The 19,315-nt window shown below is 38.2% G+C and overlaps 1 protein-coding gene across 1 annotated transcript in view; it reads left to right on the top strand.

Moving 5' to 3' along the window:
* The window catches only part of PDZRN3 (PDZ domain containing ring finger 3), a 119,295-nt gene extending 102,610 nt beyond the window's left edge, over positions 1 to 16,685 (top strand). Inside the window, exons 4-10 of the mRNA XM_085235723.1 lie at positions 593 to 843; positions 3,235 to 3,322; positions 9,704 to 9,802; positions 11,097 to 11,159; positions 12,070 to 12,171; positions 13,224 to 13,340; positions 14,240 to 16,685. Coding sequence (XP_085091849.1) covers positions 593 to 843; positions 3,235 to 3,322; positions 9,704 to 9,802; positions 11,097 to 11,159; positions 12,070 to 12,171; positions 13,224 to 13,340; positions 14,240 to 15,790 — 2,271 coding nt within the window. The 3' untranslated portion in view covers positions 15,791 to 16,685. The remainder of the gene's footprint in view (positions 1 to 592; positions 844 to 3,234; positions 3,323 to 9,703; positions 9,803 to 11,096; positions 11,160 to 12,069; positions 12,172 to 13,223; positions 13,341 to 14,239) is intronic.
* The last annotated feature ends 2,630 nt before the right edge of the window (positions 16,686 to 19,315 follow it).

Genomic DNA, 19,315 nt, shown 5'->3' with positions numbered 1-19,315 from the left:
TCCTACTATTTCTGTAGCATAGCTCTTTGTAAATGAGCCCTGAGACCTTCCACATTTTCAGATGTCTGAACAAACCACACTCCCGAAGAAATCTCCATCTTAGCGTATGACCATCATGTCTCACCTGAAAAAGTATTTAACATACACAGAAATACACTGATACCTAATTCTGTAATAGCAATTTTTGTCCCAATAGTTCAGTAACAAGATTAAATGATTAAAAAACAAACAAACAAACAAACAAACAAAAGCAGAAAAATTACAGGAGAATCAATAACTTATTTTGTTTGAACGAGGGCTGAGAGATTTCTAATCTTCAAGAAATAAATGAGATACTGGTTTGTACTTTAGTTCAGAGTGATCCCCATAAAATCTGCTAATTAAATTTAAAAGCAGAGCACAGGATTTGTAAAGTGATTCCAGTGATAGGTGAAAAAGAGAGATGCATAACATTGCATAAATCATTCCTAGTACTTGCTATATGAGTATTTAGGTGGAAACTCAGTCTTTTCCTCTAACAGCCAGCAACAACAAAGCTACTTTTCACTCTTTGACTATTCCTCACATTGTTTTGCTTTCTTTTCTCCCACAGGTCAATGGGAAGGATTTATCTAAAGCAACGCATGAGCAGGCAGTGGAAGCATTCAAAACAGCCAAGGAGCCCATCGTGGTGCAGGTCCTGAGGAGAACTCCACGCACCAAGATCTTCACTGCTCCTGAGTCTCAGCTGGTGGATGTGGGCACTCAGACAGATATCACTTTTGAACACATCATGGCTCTAAGCAAGATGGGCTCGCCTACCCCACCCGTCTCGGTGCTGGACCCATACCTCCTACCTGAAGAGTAAGTAACTGTTTGTGAAGCACTTAAAAATCTTTGCATTCCTTAACATGGCATGTTAGAAGTAGTTCACAAACATACCTTTATTTGCTGGTGGTTGTGTGCTCCCAGATATAGCCAAGATTCATATAACATTGGTTCATAATTCAAAACACTTTCACTTTCTCTACACATTACCAAGCTATTACTCACATGAGTAATGCCACTGAGTCACAACACAGCCTCATAAAGCTCATTTTTTTGGCGTTTGATGGATAAAGTTATTGCTTCTTGTAATTCCTCTCATTGCCTCTTTGGGTTGCTTATGTTTTAACTTTATTTTTTATGGCTGCCATAAATTGTATAATGCTAAGAGTCGCTACGTTCTGTTCCAGTGTATTAATTACTTTATTATAACCCTGCAGCGATGTTACTCAAATAAATTATTTTCTAGGACTAAAATTACTTACCAGTGCTGTCATGGATGTTTTAGAATCAAATTTTAATTATTGTTAATGGGAGCTTGATGTTTTGTACGTACAAATAAAAATGACAATTATCTCCTGGTGCACACACACCACGCCCTCACATGCTGTTCAAGAGGAAAAGAGCTCCCCAAGGAGTCCATGCAAATTGCCTGTCTTGCCACATACCTCCCCAATGGAAAAAGTAATTGAAATGTGCTGAATGCCTCAGTTGTTGTGTTGTCTCAGACTGTGATCTGATCAGTCCGCAGCAATACCAGGTTTTGAGACAACCCTGTTTGGGGTGAGAAGCTGTGCCAACGTGCTCATGTCCTGCCTGTGCAGTATGGCTCTGAACAGGAACTCCATTGAGAGCCTGAGTGGTGAACACAGCTCAGACACACCGGCACGCCTCTCCGGACAGCACTGTCAGCACTCCTAGCAAGTAGAGTTTGACTGCAGACAGGCACCAATCTTGTATAGCTCCAAAGTGACTCGTATGGCATGCTAACATCTACGTGTTCAGCCACGAACTGGTCTTCTGTGTGCAGTCTATTCCTCTTGTGGCTCTCAGTGCTGATTACGTGAAAGATGGTTCAGTCAAATATTACTGCATTGCTACCTATTGTCATCCATTGAAAATTCAAGCACAGCTGCATGTTTTAACTTAAATGCTTGACAAAGCTAAACTTGAGCTTGTATGCAGTGAACAGGAAATAGGGATTAGAGCAGAGGTCACATGTTCTTAGGGCACCTCTCAAATATTTTTGCAAGAGGAGCTTTCAGTACCTCAGTCAACTACCTGCCACTTTTCAACTGCAAAACAAAACACGCAGAAACATGGCAAAGATTAATTCATGAAAATTCCATTGAAATGTACTTACATAATGCCAGCTCTGTCCTGCCATGTAGCCTCACTGCCCCTCAATCATTAGGCACAGGTTCCAACTGTTGGCCTTACTTTGAGCTCTGGATGTTGGTAGCCTGCCTCACTGCTATCCTGCATACAAGGGCAGTCAGACTGCTATTAAACTGTGCTGTTATCCAGTGTGTAAAAGCAAAGAGTAATGCAAGTTTCCGAGGATGTGCTTTATGCTTCCTTAATACTTCCTGTTATTTTTCCAAATTCCATTCAAATGAACGTAACCTGTGTTTAGTGAATTATGTCACTTAACCAGTTAGCAGATGCTGTTATTTAAATACTATCACACATATAGAGAAACATGTATCTAGTTAAGAGAATTGAAAGGAGAAATAAAATTGCAGCATATAAAAGAGTGATCACAAAAGAATCATACTGCTTAAACTTGCCATGTAGACAGCAAAGCTGTTGGAGAGCTCAAGATGTAAAAAGCACAATGCCAGTAGTGAATGGCAGTATGAATAGAGTGGTGCATATTTAAATAGCATTTAAATCACTATGCACAGCCTGTTGTATTCAAGTCAGTCAACAAAATGCTGTTGATTTAAATCAAAATAGTTGGGTGGCATATTATTTTTAAAATACTTAATATGATTTTCTGTCTTCAAGGCAAAGAAAAACTACCACAGAAGTAGGCAATGATGATTTTATATACATCTCTGCAAATAACCGAGCTCATGAATAAATAATTTAGTATTTCTTCCTACTTTGCCACCATTCTCTCTGTATTTTTCTCCAGGTTAGCCTTACATTTGAGGAAAAGTCACTAATACAAACGTTAAGACTCTTTTACAAATCCCTCATTCATCATCAGGTGTCAAATGTTTGATTCATCTTGCAATACATGTAACATACTGTCTAATACATTTATTGGTATAAATGGTATAGTGTATATAATTAACTGTGTGTACCTTCATGGTTTGGTTGTTAGTCTTTCTGTTTCATGATGAGTTGCTATAAGCTTGGAATGCATTGCTGTGCAAGCTATAGAACTGAGTGCTATTGTAACAAATATTTTTTTTTCTCCAGTCATCCATCAGTACATGAATACTATGACCCAAATGACTACATGGGAGGAATCCATCAAGAAATGGACCGGGATGAGTTAGAACTGGAGGTACTTAATGTTCAGTAACCAGTTCATTTACTGAAAGCCTAACATGTGGATGTCCTGGTCTTTATATCCTGTATAAAGTGAAAAGACCATTTCAAAGCAGTTATTTTTAATAACATTGCATCTTGGTTACTTTGCAGGTTGCAAACCTTACTGATACCTTTAGCATGTATTTAACAATGTGCCATGGAGTGATGAGCTAGGTCTTCAGCTAACTAACATAAATAATGAATTCCTTAGTTCCATCAGGTAATTTCTCTATAACTGTGCTGATTTAGATTTTCTAGAAATCTCAAAGGTTTTCCTGGTTAGCTCAGTGGCAGGACCTATTCCACACAGTCACCGTAAAAAACCATGTGTTTCCCTTAAATGTTTCCCAGCTGAGAAACAGACATTCTCAATCATATTACTCAGAAATATTTTATGTTTACAAGAAAACATAATCTGACATTATACTAAGCTATTCCCTCCTTTTTCATTACTAAAGTTACATGAGGATACATATAAAATTATAGGCCCATCATGAAGATATCCAAGTTCATTTGCCTGCCACATCTTTAAAATTCACTTGTGGTTTTCATATTTGCATGTCCCATCAGAAGATTTTTTTTCAGTTTTCTCATTCTTAGTTTTTTATAACTCGTTCCCATCCACTCAGAGTACAACATACGGATTGGAGGCCCTACTTCTGCATCTACTTAAACAGCACTGGCCCACTGAAATGCTTTTCATAATTTATAATAAATAGCAGCAAAGTATCTCAGTACTTCTAAATACTTCCAGTGATATTTGATCCAGAAAATACGTTCGTCATTAACAGTAAGTGACTAGATGACTCCTGGCTTGCTCGCACATCTGATTTCTTAGATCTTGGTCCTGCTGCAGAAGCTGTCAAAGCATGTGATGGCAATCTATCTATAGTCCTGTTTAAATCAGTGACAGATTTACCAACAGCTTCAACAGAAGCAAAGTTCAGTCATTCTATTAGCATGAAGTTGTTCCCCTCTATAAAAGTGTTTGCAGAATCAAGATCTCAATCCCCATAAAAAGTTTGCAAGCTGTCTTCAAATTTTGCAGATCTGGTAGTAATTCATCTCTGTATACAAACCCAAATAGAACTCAGGATAAAATCAGAGTGTCAGCAAAACAAACCCTGTTCAGCAGACTTCAAGGGCCTTTCTTTTAAAGAAATGCCTTTTTTTTTTTTCTTAAATAAAAAGGAAAACAAATCCAGTCTTAAGGGAAAACATAGAACAAATTAGTATTTTCTGCTAGTGTCTTTTCAAAATCTATCTTTTAGGAAATCTAATATTGTAGATAAATCATATTGCTTCCATTAGAAGGTCAACCAGTTGAGCTGAAAACAGTTTAAACACATGCACTTCAGTAGCCAGACATTAATATGGCTTAAACCACAACATTAATAATTTTGACATTGATATAGTGCTTGATGGTAAAAGGCGATCAGCTCAGTAGCACAGGGGGATGAACGTTAGAAAAGTCTCTGTAGCCTAATAGTATTTCTTAAAAACCACTAAAGATTCCTGTTCAAATTGTAGTGACTATGATCAATGGTAAGGTCAAAGTGCTAACAGGAACTCAACTGGCTAGTTGCTTTTTTGTTTTGCCTTTTGATAGATATGTTTTAAAGGACCACAGAGGCACTGTTTCATTGACTGCAGCAAGAATGCCTAAAGTAAGAAAGCCATCAAGTCAGCCCTATGGGTTTCTGTGCCCATAAAACGTGCTTTGAATTTAAATCAGCAGCTCCTCATCCAAACTTTTATGGTCTACAGCTGAGTGGTTAGTGATTTGTACCAAGTAAACAAAGCACAAAACAGTGAAATACTGTTTCACAACAAGCTTCTAATGTAAATAACTCTCAGGAAGGAATTTATGCTGGCAGTATTGCCAAGACACCAAAATTGTGTTCTCAGTTCTCTCTCTCAATATGTATCTAAAAATTGAGGATTTGGAGGTAACTGCTAATATATTTCCTACTACTAAAATAAGCAAATATTATTTCCCTTTTCTTTAAGTTTACATGCCACCAGGAAAGGAGGTCTAAATCTTGAATTCTATTCTATTTCTGGATTCAATTGCAAATTAAAGTACATTCATTTTTCACAGAGGCGCATCCAGAAGTCACTTTGGGTTCATAAAGGAAGAATAATGCCACTGCAGGCTTCCCCAGCAGTATTATGCATTAATATGTTTATTCAAACAACCATACAGCCTAAGTGAGGGACTTCTCAGTGAGCTAATTTTCTCAGATTACAAAAGAGAACATTCTAAATCTAAAAGGACACTTGTTCTCTCACATCTGACTTTGTCCTTTACCCTACGCCTATATCCAACTCTGTTCTTTCTGAGCAGAGAACTGAGCTCATCAGAGTTGACAGCACAGCTTGGAGATGAAAGGCAACACGAAACATTTGCTAGCATCTAGAAAATCTCCTTTCTCCTGCTCTCACTCCATCTTGAACATACATGAACTCTTCATTTTAAAAGCTGAAGTTGCTTTTTTAGTTGGCTCTTTGCCACTGACCTCATGCCTATTCCAAAGGGCTGCGACCACTCTCCCCCCACTGCAGGCACAGCCCTGATGCCAGGAGGACAGAAATGTGCTCTCACACCTTAGCAATGACTGTGCTGAAAAGTGGGCCCTGCTCAGCAGGTATCTCAGAAGTCAGCTCAGGAAAAAAAAAAAAGAACCACTTTTTACAGAGAGAGACAAAGGACGGAGTACTTACTGTGCAAACTTTGGACAGTACTTTCTGAACATTTGCACTATTTTCTTTTTTTTATCCATTACTGCCATTCCTTCCAATTTTCTACTTTCATTTTTGTCTTGTTAGAAAAAGGACTTGGATCTTTATAAATACACAAGCATGTCATAATTTTAAATCACCAGTACAATAATCCAATAATCTGTTGCACATGAAGGCTTTCTTGAGTTTACAGAGGTTAATTTACTATTACTACTTATCCTAATCTATTATTATGGACAGTTGCAGGTATAATGCCACAGTGCACATCTATTTCCTCCTGCCTTCTCCAAATGCCATGTGGATTTAAGCAGCAAGCACTTTGAGCCCTCCTTGGCCCTGCTTTTCACATGGAGCTAGTAATTTTTCAAACAAATCTCCTGTGCAAGCTTGTTTTTCTCAAACATCTCTCAAAATCTCACTTTAACCTGGCATAAAGCAGCAAAAGATTGAAAGTATTTGTGTAAAACTTACACCATATGTGAGATTTTCACAATTATCATTTTAACACATCCCTTGATACTGACACATTTTGTCCATACCAGCATAGTCTGCTAACTAATTTGTGCAGATCTAGACCAGGTGCTGGGACACTTCAGGATCCCCCTTCCTCATTGTAGGTGGCTGATGCATTTCATAAAGCGTTCATTACAACAGCATCTGAGCCCTGGCTGAGCACTAAATATTCTTTCATCTCCTGCCTGTGCAGCATGCCTGCACAAACTGAATGAGCAGGTGCCTAGCAGGGCTTTGGAAGCAGGCCAGGCACTGCTGTGCATGCAGTGGCTGCTTCTGCAGCAGGAGCACACAGCACTGCAGGCTCACACACTTGGGCCCTGGGCTGTCCAGCAGGGCAGAGCAGCAGAGAGAGGAGGAAGACACGGCAAGTCCAATGGCATTGTCCAGACATAAACCTTCAAAGTTCTTTAGGTCCACATTAATTCCTAGAGCTTAATTAATTCCTAGTGCAATTACTCAAGCTACCACAATATCTGTACTTGCAGGTGCCAATTTTCTGTTCTGTTTTTCCTTTTCATGTATACGTTGTACAGATTCCACCCCGAACAAGGGAAATAACTTTTGCTTGGAAGATGCTGGAGTTGATTCTTCAATTCCAACTGGAATTGCATACTTTCATCTCTCAAAAATTTCAATTTAATTATATTAAAACTTTATTGATGCAAAGACCCATAGACAGCAGCTGTTCCTACCACTAAGTACACAAAATTATCTTATTTGGGCAGCATCAAACCAAGTTATTCCATTCCTGCCAAGGACTAGAGGGATTGTACCCAAGGGTAAGAATGTCAACAAATTATTCATAAAAATTGAGGTTTCAAACACCTGCTCTAAGAGTATTCTATTTGCTTTAGCTTTTGGGTGCTTTATTTGTGAGCTTGTTTTTAAAGCATACGTGTCTGTTCTCTTTTTAAAATATATACTATTTAATACACTAGATCATTTATTACCTTCCAGTGTATTAAAGATGTCAGAGAAAGTTTACTTTAAATATAGACTCTTACTTATTTTTTAATTATCACAGTACTCTCCATACTTGTGTACTGTTGGAAAAACATCTATTGTTATTAAAACATGCTGAAGGGCAGAAGGAAGAACAAAGCTACTACCTTGCTGCCTGCACTCCAAGAAGTGCTGGCAAGTGTTCATCCTTACAAAGGATCTGTTTCAAATATGACCAAAACTGCCATATATATATATAATTTTTTTTTTAAACACAGTATATATGTTTTCAGTACCAGCATAACAAACAGCAGTGAGCTATTGCACTAATTTCTCAGTTATTTCATTTTCAAACAACTAAACTGTATGAAAACTTTCCTCAAAACATGAAGTCTTTTTGCTAAAGCAAGCAGGAAATATGCCTGAATTATGTCCAATTCAACACGTTCTCACCTCATCTCTAAATCACAGCCTGATTGCATCCAGAATAAATGAGTTAGCTGCAATGGTACTTCCAAGGATTAATCACATCAACTAAGGCTGGAATCAAGTTTATTTTGTCTCACTTCTACTGAAAATTTTTTGCCTCCTCTCTAGAAATCCCCCAAAGCTTAGAAATCTTTAAAAAACAAAACAAAACAAAAAAAAACTATTAAAGCATTGTGTTCATCCAGTGTTTAACAAAAGAGAGTGAAAAAGAGAAAAAGAGCAGCAGCTCACCATGGATACTATTGATTGAAACCATTTGAATACCATCTGAAATGTCACTGACATTTACAGCAATGCTTCTTGAAAAAAAAGAAATTACACATGTTGACAAGTAAATAACATGAGATTGCTGATCTTGGCAGCTGTCATCTTGACATGCCAATAAATTATTCATATCAGCTTGTTTTATTATCTTGCCCTTACAAATGGCACAGCGCAGGTCAAAACAGAAGAGACGCTCAGAAATAATGAATCCTGTTAGCAGGAATTTTCACAGGAACGCAAGGTCCAAGCTGGATGCACCCCGAGCATAGCAAGGTCTGCCCTTGGCAGGGACAGCCCTCAGCTCACACAGCAGCTGTTCCCCCTTCTTAGCACAGGTCCCTTTGCCCTGTCTGCCTGGCCTCACTCCATCCCTTCACTGCAATGGGGCTGAAGTCTCATAGCCAGGTTTAAGCTGCAGAGAAGCAAGGCCCTTTTCAAAGCCTTCCTCTCCACAGAGAGTAGAGTAAAAAAAAAACCACAACTTGTTACTCCTTCTCTAGCTGGTGCAAACCAGACTTCCTCCCTGTGGAAGAGACGATGCAGCAGTCACAGTAAGATGGTTAAGTGTGTTAGGCTCCCTTGGTTCTTGGGACGTCCTTCAGAAGGGAGGAAAACAGAGATGTTTACACAGGAGCATCCCACAGCTTGGTGAACATCTTGCAACACTTTTATACAAACCAGGAGCAAATGTAGGAGAAAACAACCCAGATGAAATCCTTGTGGCAAAAAGTCCTGGGGAAAACCATGTATTAAGATGGCTTAAATGTCTCCAAGACCAACATGACCACCGCAGAGCCCTGGAATGGTAAAATCACAACCTACTCACATGACACTTTTGCAAGATATTGAGGCACTTAGTGTATTTCTCTTACCAGTACCAAATGCTTTGATAACCATATATTCATCTTCAATCACAAGTATGAGAAACTTATTACATCACTTCATAAAAATTATACAAGTTAAGATAATAGAATATTATCTTTTTTCCTCTGAAGAGACAGAAAAAAATCCCTGCTTATAAGAAAATATGTAGATCAGTTGTGGCAAATAATGAAATCATACTTCATAAGCATTATAGTATTTGAAGTCTTACCTCTATATGAAATACAGGTAATTTTTTTTCTCTAAGATCAATAAAAGGTCTATTTTCAAAATGACAGTGTATTGATAGAGGGGCCAAAAATGCCCGAAGAATTGATTGTACGCATATAATCACGTTTTGCTCAGTAAGTTAAGCTAGCCTACACAGTAAAATGAGAAGACATCCACTATATCACTTACGCAAAATATTTTCATTGTATTTGAAAAATAGCTTCCATCTATCACAAGTATCTCACTGTCTTTTCTTTCTTTCTTTCTTTTCTTTTCTTTTTTCTTTTTCTTTTTTCTTTTTTAACCTCAGGAAGTAGATTTGCACAGAGTGAACAGCCAGGACAAGCTTGGTCTTACCGTGTGTTACAGAACGGATGATGAAGATGACACTGGTATTTATGTGAGCGAGGTACGATTGGGCTGATTCCCCTAAGATAAAATTTGTCTTTTAAACTGCAGCGCTAGATATTTAAGACAACTCCTTGCTTCTATTTGTACCATATTGAAACAACAGCTAGAAAGTAATAATTGGAAGAAATCTAATTATTTTTCCTTTTCTTCAAACTGAGTGAAATCCTGTTCCATTGAAGTCCAACTCCCACTGACTTCAGTGAGAAATCTTTAGAAATACAGTGGAAAAAAACAAACACACAGCCTTCAGAAGGCTCTTTATTCACTTGGAAAGCAATGTTAAATTGACAGTTTCTCCAGTATTGAACATTATTAACTACCCCAGAACAAATGCTTGCCTTTGTTATTTGTATGCATGTTCCCTGTTCTGAAGTCTAGAGAAGAGAGCTGTGATGTTACCCTATTTCAGTCTGTACAAACACCAAATATGTGTTGTACTCAAGACTTACACTCATTAAAAATACCTGAGTTCTACCTGTAGAAACATTTCACATTAAACATTGCTTCTTTTCCATTGCATCACAGAAAGACATGGACTTTGCAATGTCTGATTATCTCTTATAATTTATAAGAACTCTTTTTGTGTGGCTAACAGCTTCTGTTATATTGACATTTAGTGTTCATTTTTCCCTAACATATTCTCAACATTCAATTTCAGATGACGTTTTCAGAGGATTTGTAATACATTCTGTCTTTTATTTTTGTTCTCGGTTATTCCAGAAATAGTTTAAATGAAGAAAAAGAAATCTACATGTTTATTTGCAAAGATTTGGGGCTCATTTGTCTCTCTTTGCTTCCTTTCATAAAATAGTTAGCATTTTATAGAATCTTTTTACCACACGGATCAATTTCAAACTTCACAACAGCAGTTTGGGGAGGAAAAATCAGCTAAGTCTAAACTGTTCCTTTAGAATGCATCACTTAGGTTATAATCCTTCCTGCTCTGTAGGCAAAATCTTTAGGTTCTAATTAGAGTAATGTGCTGTAAAGCAAAATGTTAAATTATGAGGTAACTAAATATCATGCAAACATGATAAACCTACAGTCCCTGAAGACATCTCTTGGGAAGTAGTGTTTTGGTTTTGACTTTGGCATATTAACCTGCATTTCATTTTGTCTTCCATAAGCAAGGAAAAGTCCTGTAATCACTAACAAGATGCAACAACTATGTAGCAGCAATGACAGGCACAGTGGCTTACCATGAGTCATCTTACTAATGCTGGGGTTACGCTGGGAATTAAGAGGCTGAGGCCTAAAATCTCCAAAATGCTTACAGTTCTCTTATTTTGTAGATCGATCCCAACAGTATTGCTGCAAAAGATGGTCGACTTCGAGAAGGGGATCGCATTATTCAAGTATGTGTGTATAGGTTGAAAGTCTGGTAACACACTATAACCTACTGCTGCAACCATTTTAATTCCACATCTTCATTTCAGTGTCATTTTTACAAATCACTCCTTTAAAATGGTAGAATGGTTTGGATTGGAACGAACCTTAAAGATCATCCAGTTCCCCTGCCGTGGACAGACAGTTTGCACTAGACCAGGTTGCTCATAAAGTTCCTTTCAACATTCTTATAGTCCCTTTTAACTTTCTGAAGACAACTGAATTTCGTCTGCTATGTATCAGTCAAATTTTGATATTCCTGGCCAGGTAAAGCTGTATACTAGCCTGGTCTACAGGCTGAGGATTTTGTCAGTAGATTCCATCTGTTTACAGCACATATTCTGATACACCTTGAACTTTTCCTTCTACCACAAAAAAAATCCATTCTGACCCTACATGCAGAATCTCAGTGGACAGCCTCATGAACAGGGTGTCTAACACTGCAGGCTGAACACCCACTTCTGCATGCCAGAAGGACAGCAGTGCAATCTTACACCATAGGGATTTTGATGGAAGTGGTCTATCTCCTACACAGAGACTAAAGCATGTAGACATCCACATCCCATGTAATCTTTGGGGATGGTGTTCATAGCTTCACCTGTCCCATATGAGGACGTTCCTTTCTACCCACAGGAGCTGACTCTGCTCCCAGTCTAGTTTCTGTTCTCATAACAAGCTCTGTGCATCATCCGCACAGCTTTGGAACAGCTTCATGCATCCATTGCTTGACAATTACCTAAACAACATGGCTGTTGATTCAAGCTCTCTGGCTTGTACTGCACTGGGATCTATCCAGCCATGCAGCCCTCTAGAGCTGACTATGGCAGTATTTAAATATCTGTGTGAAAGGATGTCATTCTGTTGCTCTTTCCTTTAAAGATCAATGGCATAGAGGTACAGAACCGAGAAGAAGCCGTAGCACTTCTCACCAGTGAAGAGAGCAAGAATATCTCCTTACTTGTTGCAAGACCAGAAATTCAGGTACTGTAGTATTAAATAAATAAAGTCTTAATTAAAAGACTTGCTGTTTTGTAGAAAGTATTTACCATTGAAGAATTTTAACTGAAATAAATCCACCAAATCTATCTAAAACCATATTAAATTGTTTGACTGGACATACATGTGGTATAAAATAATAGAATACAGTAGTCATTATACTTACAGATATGCATTATATTACAGTTCAATGTATAAGAATTTCAGTGATTTATGTATGCTGCAGTGTATGTTACAACTATCAGTGCAAGATACTTTGGATGATTTCAAGCTGTGGCTTTGAAGACCATACTGAATTCTAAATCCTACAGCTATTGATAAATCATTCATTAAAACATCTATTATTTATCCCTTTATAATACCATCTCTTAATGTAGTTAAATACTGTCAAGAAGCATCTTCAGCTTAATAAAAGGTTGTACCAGCTCCCTTCATGGAGTGGGGATTAGCACAACAAAGATGCTGAACAAACAGCACTGTTGTTTGATCTGTCTCTTGCTCCATGTGCTGGGAAAGCAACCCTTGCCAATGCACGCAGAAACACGGGGTCATGCTCATGACTGTCTTGTTAGCCTACATGTTTCTGAGCTCTCTCCCTTGGGGCTGACAGGTTGGGAGTAAAAAGACTCACATATCCAGTGCAAGCATTTTTGCTCCTGGCCCTCCATGCTGCCTTACAAGTGGTATACTTAAGCCTTGCACCCTGGAGCATTTTATACATCCTAATCAAATGACATGCAAACCAGAACAGCCCTGATGCTAAGAAGCATTTCCATGGAGAAAAAGACTGTATTGGTTTCATGCAAAGGGCTGTTGACGTTAAAGCCATGCTGTTGAAGTTTGAGGTGGGGGAAGGTAGAAGTGTCAATGCCCACACTCAGTAGATGGGTGCATCCTTACAGGACATAGCAGCACTGTCACAGGAAGGAGTGTCAAAATTTCCCAATCACCTTCCACAAAGAAGGAACCTAATTTACAAGTTTTCATTCTTTTGACAACATTTGGTTTGGTTTTTTTTTCCCTTCTTTCTCACATAGCTGGATGAAGGATGGATGGATGATGACAGAAATGATTTTCTGGATGACTTGCACATGGACATGTTAGAGGAGCAGCACCACCAGGCAATGCAATTTACTGCCAGCATGCTTCAGCAGGTACTGCTGTTCTGTTGTGCAATGGTGTCAAAGCTTCACATTGCACTCAATATTCCAATATTGAGCCTGACTGAATACGTTTAGTGTCTCAAAAGACAATCAAAGCAAAAAGACTTACTGCAAAATCGAGAGGTTATATGTCTATCCACGAACAACTTCTTGGGGACTAAATTATTTTTAAATGTTACCTTTTCCATTTTTGACATTATGACAACATGATCTTCTCACAAATGTGCCATTCTGGCTGTGATCAGTAACAAAAGTAGAAGCTAAGTATAGTATAAATAAAGGAGGCAGAGAGCTCTCTGTATAAAATACCCTATTTGACATACACACATATATCAAAAACTGCCTGTCTTCCAAAGCCATAAAATACAAATGGGCAACTGAGGCAAATGACTGAAGTCTGTATATTTGACAAGAAAGACAAAGAAAATGTTTTTGCATAGCAAGCTTATGCAGAGAGACAGATTTGGACTTGGATTCCCTGTTATCCTGCCACAATCAACGTAGTCATACAAGTTCATGAATAGTTTCTCATTTTTTGTCTGGAGTTTTTTAAAACTCTACATCCATTGTGGGAGCCACATTTTTGGAAGAGCGATATTCTCATTTTGGCACCACAGTAGAACTGGATAATTTTGTGTAGCTAAATGCCAGAAGAAACGTGTTGAAATTTTGGATTCTAGTGTTGTTCCTCTCTAACTGTAATCAGACCAAGTTCTTCTGAAAAGGTCATCCAAATCAAGGCGTGTTTTCGGTCACCATTTCCATGCTTTCTAAAAATCAAAATGCATCAAGTGTAACAGGTAGCAATTAAGAAAACTATTACATAATAGACACCCTGAGATATTTTGTCCTTGCAATAATTTCTCTTTGTCTTTTGGTTTTTATGTTAGAAGAAGCACGAGGAAGATGGTGGTACCACCGACACAGCCACTATTTTATCTAACCAGCACGAGAAGGACAGTGGCGTAGGGCGCACAGACGACAGCACTCGGAATGATGAGAGCTCTGAGCAAGAAAACAATGCAGATGATCACACCACTTCCTCTAACACTTTAGGGAGCCAGAAGAAGCTGACATACAGTCATGACACTCTTGGAAGTGGCGATATGCAGTTCAGCAACGAGTCGTTTATCTCAGCCGACTGCACAGATGTCGACTTCCTTGGCATCCCTGTAGACGAATGTGAGCGATTCCGGGAACTGCTGGAACTCAAATGTCAGGTGAAGTCTGCCAACCCTTACAGCCTGTATTACCATACCAGCACTCTGGATATGAGCAAAAGTGACCAAGAAAGTGTTGACAAAGAGCTGGAGATGCTGAATGAGGAGCTGCGCAATATTGAGCTAGAGTGCCTGAATATTGTGAGAGCTCATAAAATGCAGCAGCTGAAGGATCAGTACCGGGAGCCCTGGATGCTGCATAACAGTGGGTTCCGCAACTACAACACAAGCATCGATGTTCGCAGGCATGAGCTCTCAGACATTACAGAGCTCCCGGAGAAGTCTGACAAGGATAGCTCGAGTGCATACAACACAGGTGAAAGCTGCCGAAGCACTCCGCTCACACTCGAGATTTCTCCTGACAATTCCTTGCGCAGAACTGCAGAAGGCATCAACTGTCAAGGTAATGAGGGAGCAGTGGCATATAATGTCTCCCAAAAGAATTTATTTGCTGGCTCAGAAAGTCATGAATCCAGCACTGGTAAATGCCATTCAACTGCAAAAGATCCTGACACTAGCAAACAGATGGAATGCAAGGAGAGAAAAGTCAGTGATGGAAGCAAAAGCCCTACTCATGGTCAAAAACCTTCTGGCTCCTATGTCTCCCCATACCACCACTCTCCATATAAGCATGCTCATATTCCTGCTCATGCACAGCACTATCAAAGCTACATGCAGCTGATCCAACAGAAATCAGCAGTGGAATATGCACAGAGCCAAATGAGTCTGGTGAGTATGTGCAAAGACTTCAGTGCAAGCCAGAGTGAGCCGAGGATGGAGTGGAAAGTGAAGGTCCGAAGCGATGGAACCCGCTACATTACCAAGAGACCAGTCAGGGACAGGTTGCTGAGAGAACGAGCCATAAAGATTAAGGAAGAGCGCAGTGGGATGACTACTGATGATGATGCCATAAGTGAAATGAAGATGGGCCGCTACTGGAGTAAGGAGGAGCGGAAGCAGCATTTAGTGAAAGCAAAGGAGCAGAGGAGGAGACGTGAGTTTATGATGCAGAGCAGGCTGGATTGTTTAAAGGAACAGCAAGGTGCAGAAGAAAAGAAAGAGATGAATATCATTGAACTGAGCCACAAAAAAATGATGAAGAAAAGAAATAAAAAAATATTCGACAACTGGATGACAATCCAGGAACTGCTTACCCATGGAACAAAGTCACCAGATGGAACACGAGTGTACAATTCCTTCCTGTCAGTGACTACTGTATAATCATCCTTGCTAAATTATGTACATAAAACGCTACCATTGGGGTAGAAATCAATGCCTCGTTCAATGTGGCAAGATTTTTGTATATAAGATACAGTCATCGAGTTTATAGTTCAAATACTGAACTCTACGACTGTGGGTGCCAGAATCTCCATTATAAAGTGGAGGGAAAGTTTGCCCACCCCAGCTCCTCCAGAGGCAATATTAGCAGTGCTTTTTGGGATACTGATTGTACTTTTTTACTTGTTACCTTTTACATAAAGTGTTTAAATATCAGAAATGTAGTAACCATACTTACACAGGTAATTTGCTTAAACTATATTCATATAAAAAGGTACCCATGCTCTTCTTTGTCTAAAAAGATGCAAAACCCCACAAGAGCGACTGCACATAGGTATTTTTTGTGAAATCATATTTTCTGATACTATTCTGCTGTTGGTCACTTCTACACTGAGTGCTGTTTATCTATATTTAGCTCAAGGTTTAAACTCAGAATTCTTGAATTCCTAATAGAGCCATTCTCTTGTAATATTTAACATTTATCAAACAGCAGTTTTTATTGTTACCATCAACACTTAAGCATTTTTCTTTCTAAGGTTTCTAAAGAAAGTATATAGGTTTCATCTGAAAAGCCTGAAGCAAAGAGAAGTATACTGCAGCTTTAAAGATTTTAAAGCATGTTTGCAAACATTGCAACCTCTTGAAAAAAATGTGCATGTACAGCTGATTTGTTTATATAAGACAGTTTGTGGAATTTGAAAAGCCCATGGTAGTTACCGTTTGCTTTATAGATTTGAACGTATTGAATTATAAAAGCTGTTTCATTAAATCATCACTAGCTGCAAATGTTAACAAGTAAAATGAAGTAAAATAAATTATTGTTTTATATTTCAAATGATTTAAATTTTTTTTGACTCCTTTACGGTTGCGTCATGCTGAGCATTCTTCCCTAGAGCATAGCTCCCATGGCTGGGCTGCCAGAGTCAAGTCTAAGAGGAAGGACTGGATCCTGACCTGGTGGAGATTCAGCACTGAGGTTTTCTTAAGGGGGAGGGAAGAGGCAAGAGAGAAGTAGCAGGAATATGAAGAGTAAAATCAAACAGCGCAGATGTTCTCCTCACAAGGCATTTAGGATGACCTGTAAGCAAGAGAAAAATAGGACTTCTACTCTTCTGTTTTGTTTCATGGTATCTTAATGGTGTATGAAACTGACCTACAAACTTCAGCAAAGGTTTGCATTAAAAATAGACAAATTTATAAACTAAAAGAGATGGAGAAAAGGACAAAAAATGAATTTCAAAGAGATATTTCACTCCTTTTCTTGTTTTCTGTTTCTAAATAAGAATTAAGATATAAACTTGATTTTTTTTTCCGGATAAATAGCAAATTAGACTCATTATTAATAGCTCCTAGATTCTTCACCCTCTCTCCCTTTTCGCTTTCTTCCACTAAAAAATTCTCCTCCAAACTCTTAATCAATTTCTGTTCTGAACTCTTCCATTGTAACTATTCAGAGTCAAAATTATAACCTGAATGATAATAGGCAAAAGTCGGAAAGAAAAAGATTAACAGCTTCTCAGTATCCATTTTGTCTGCTATCAAGAAGCAAGCCATAGATTTGGGGCTTTTTTCCCCATTCCTTTTCTGGGTTAGCATAGAATTGGCATTGACTATATGCCTACCATATCCTGTGCTAAGCTATTTTAAATACTAGAAAATACTTCTTAAGCTAATGTAAATTGTCACTGCCCCTTGAAGTCCAACACTACTAATAATCCTCCGTAAATATATCCTGAAATGATACTTTCCTTTGGGATGAAGTACTGCTGCTGCTGTAGGCTATGGAAGATATTTCTATTGAGCCAAGATTTCACTTGACTTTCTAAAAGCTGGTTGCTGTCACAAGTGGCACAGTAGGAAAAGCATAATTGCGAGTTTCACAACACACTCATATATGATCCTTCCTGTCTCTGTCTCACATCCTCTTTACTCTGATTTTGTGTTCAGTTCATCCTAATTGCAGATGCCATAGCAGAATAAAGTTCAGATATTCAGATGTACAGGCAGAGCTATAATTACTCTGGAATCACAGTCCTTAAAATAGGCATGGAAAAGCACTTAAGCTGTCTTTATTCTACTTGTAAATTCTAGAGGTTATGAGGTAATGAGGTAAAATTATCATCAAATTGTGATGGCTTCTTTGGAAAAAATAGGTAACAGTTCCTTTAGGTGCCAGAATTGGCCAAGAATTACTCAGATACCTTTGAGATTTTCCTCACTAGCCATTTGTCATTTTGGTCACTTAAAAATCAACTACTTGCTTTAGTATTACAACTTATTAACTAACAGAGTTTCACAGAATCTGACAGTTATCCTGAACAGCTGGGCAGAAGTAAAGCAAACTGCAAGTTTAGCTTTTCCTTGCTCCATGGGCTACCTTGCCACATTCCCTTTTTTCAGTGCCTTACCAAAGTACTTAATATGGCACAAGAAAGGGAAGCTTTGGTTCTTTTTATTGCTTTGAAGGAAAATCTCAAAATTATCTCTCTCTCTCTCTCTCTCTCACTCTCTAATAAATAATATATATATATAATATATATATATATAGACATATGTATATACAAATATTAGTGCAAGCCTGACCTTATTACAGCAAAAAGAATCATACTAAGAAGTCTTTGATGTCTAAATGGAATCATTTCAAATGGCTTTTCTAAAAAAAAATTGTAGTACATTATTGTAGTGTTTAAAAGATAACAATAGAAATTGCTGATGCTGTCACAGACCTGACATCTCTGTCCCCACCCCATGCTCACAAATACCAGCAAACCAAAGATTTGAATATAGGTTGGCCTGATTCTTCACAATAAAAATAGGCTCTGTGTCAAACTCAGGTCAGTTTCCCTAAATTGCAAAATGCTCTCAGACATAAGATCTATAAAAATGTAAAATACTTATTTGCAAATACGTTTAAAATCAGCATGGAATCAACCAGTTTAGATGTGCACTGAAATGGGAAAGCCCTGAACCAAACCTAACAGCGTTTTTTTGTAAATTAAGAGAATTTGCACATTAGGGATGGCAAATAAAATGAGGTAAGACTACATATTGCCTAGGGACTACTGGTTGGAGAACTAATTAGGATTATAAACAGAACGTATGTAAATTAACCAAATATAATTATCTACTAGTGGCCTTTGGAAATAGGTTACAGGATACTTGTTAACAAAATTGCTCAAATGCCTGGAAGCCTTACAAAGCAAGCCATAAGCAATTTAAGCTCCTATTTTTGTTTTATTTTCAATTATTCTTAAAGCAGTTGTAGTACAAAGGATTTACTGGAACATAAACTAATTAGAGAGAAGTCAAAAATCAAGGTAGAAGCTGTCACAGCAGATGCTATACCTCCATCCCAAGGAACAGAGAGGTACATTTAATAAAACCAAGAGGCCTCTGGTTTTATCAAAAGTAAATTTGTTATTGAAAGAAAACAGCGAAGATTCTGCTCAGGTTTCCATCCCAGCAGCT

This window comes from Meleagris gallopavo, chromosome 14 (assembly GCF_905368555.1).
Source record: "Meleagris gallopavo chromosome 14, MGAL_WU_HG_1.1, whole genome shotgun sequence".
In the NCBI taxonomy this organism is placed as follows: domain Eukaryota; kingdom Metazoa; phylum Chordata; class Aves; order Galliformes; family Phasianidae; genus Meleagris; species Meleagris gallopavo.
The sequence above is the reverse complement of the archived record's forward strand: the minus strand, read 5'-3'. Positions and strand labels throughout refer to the sequence as shown.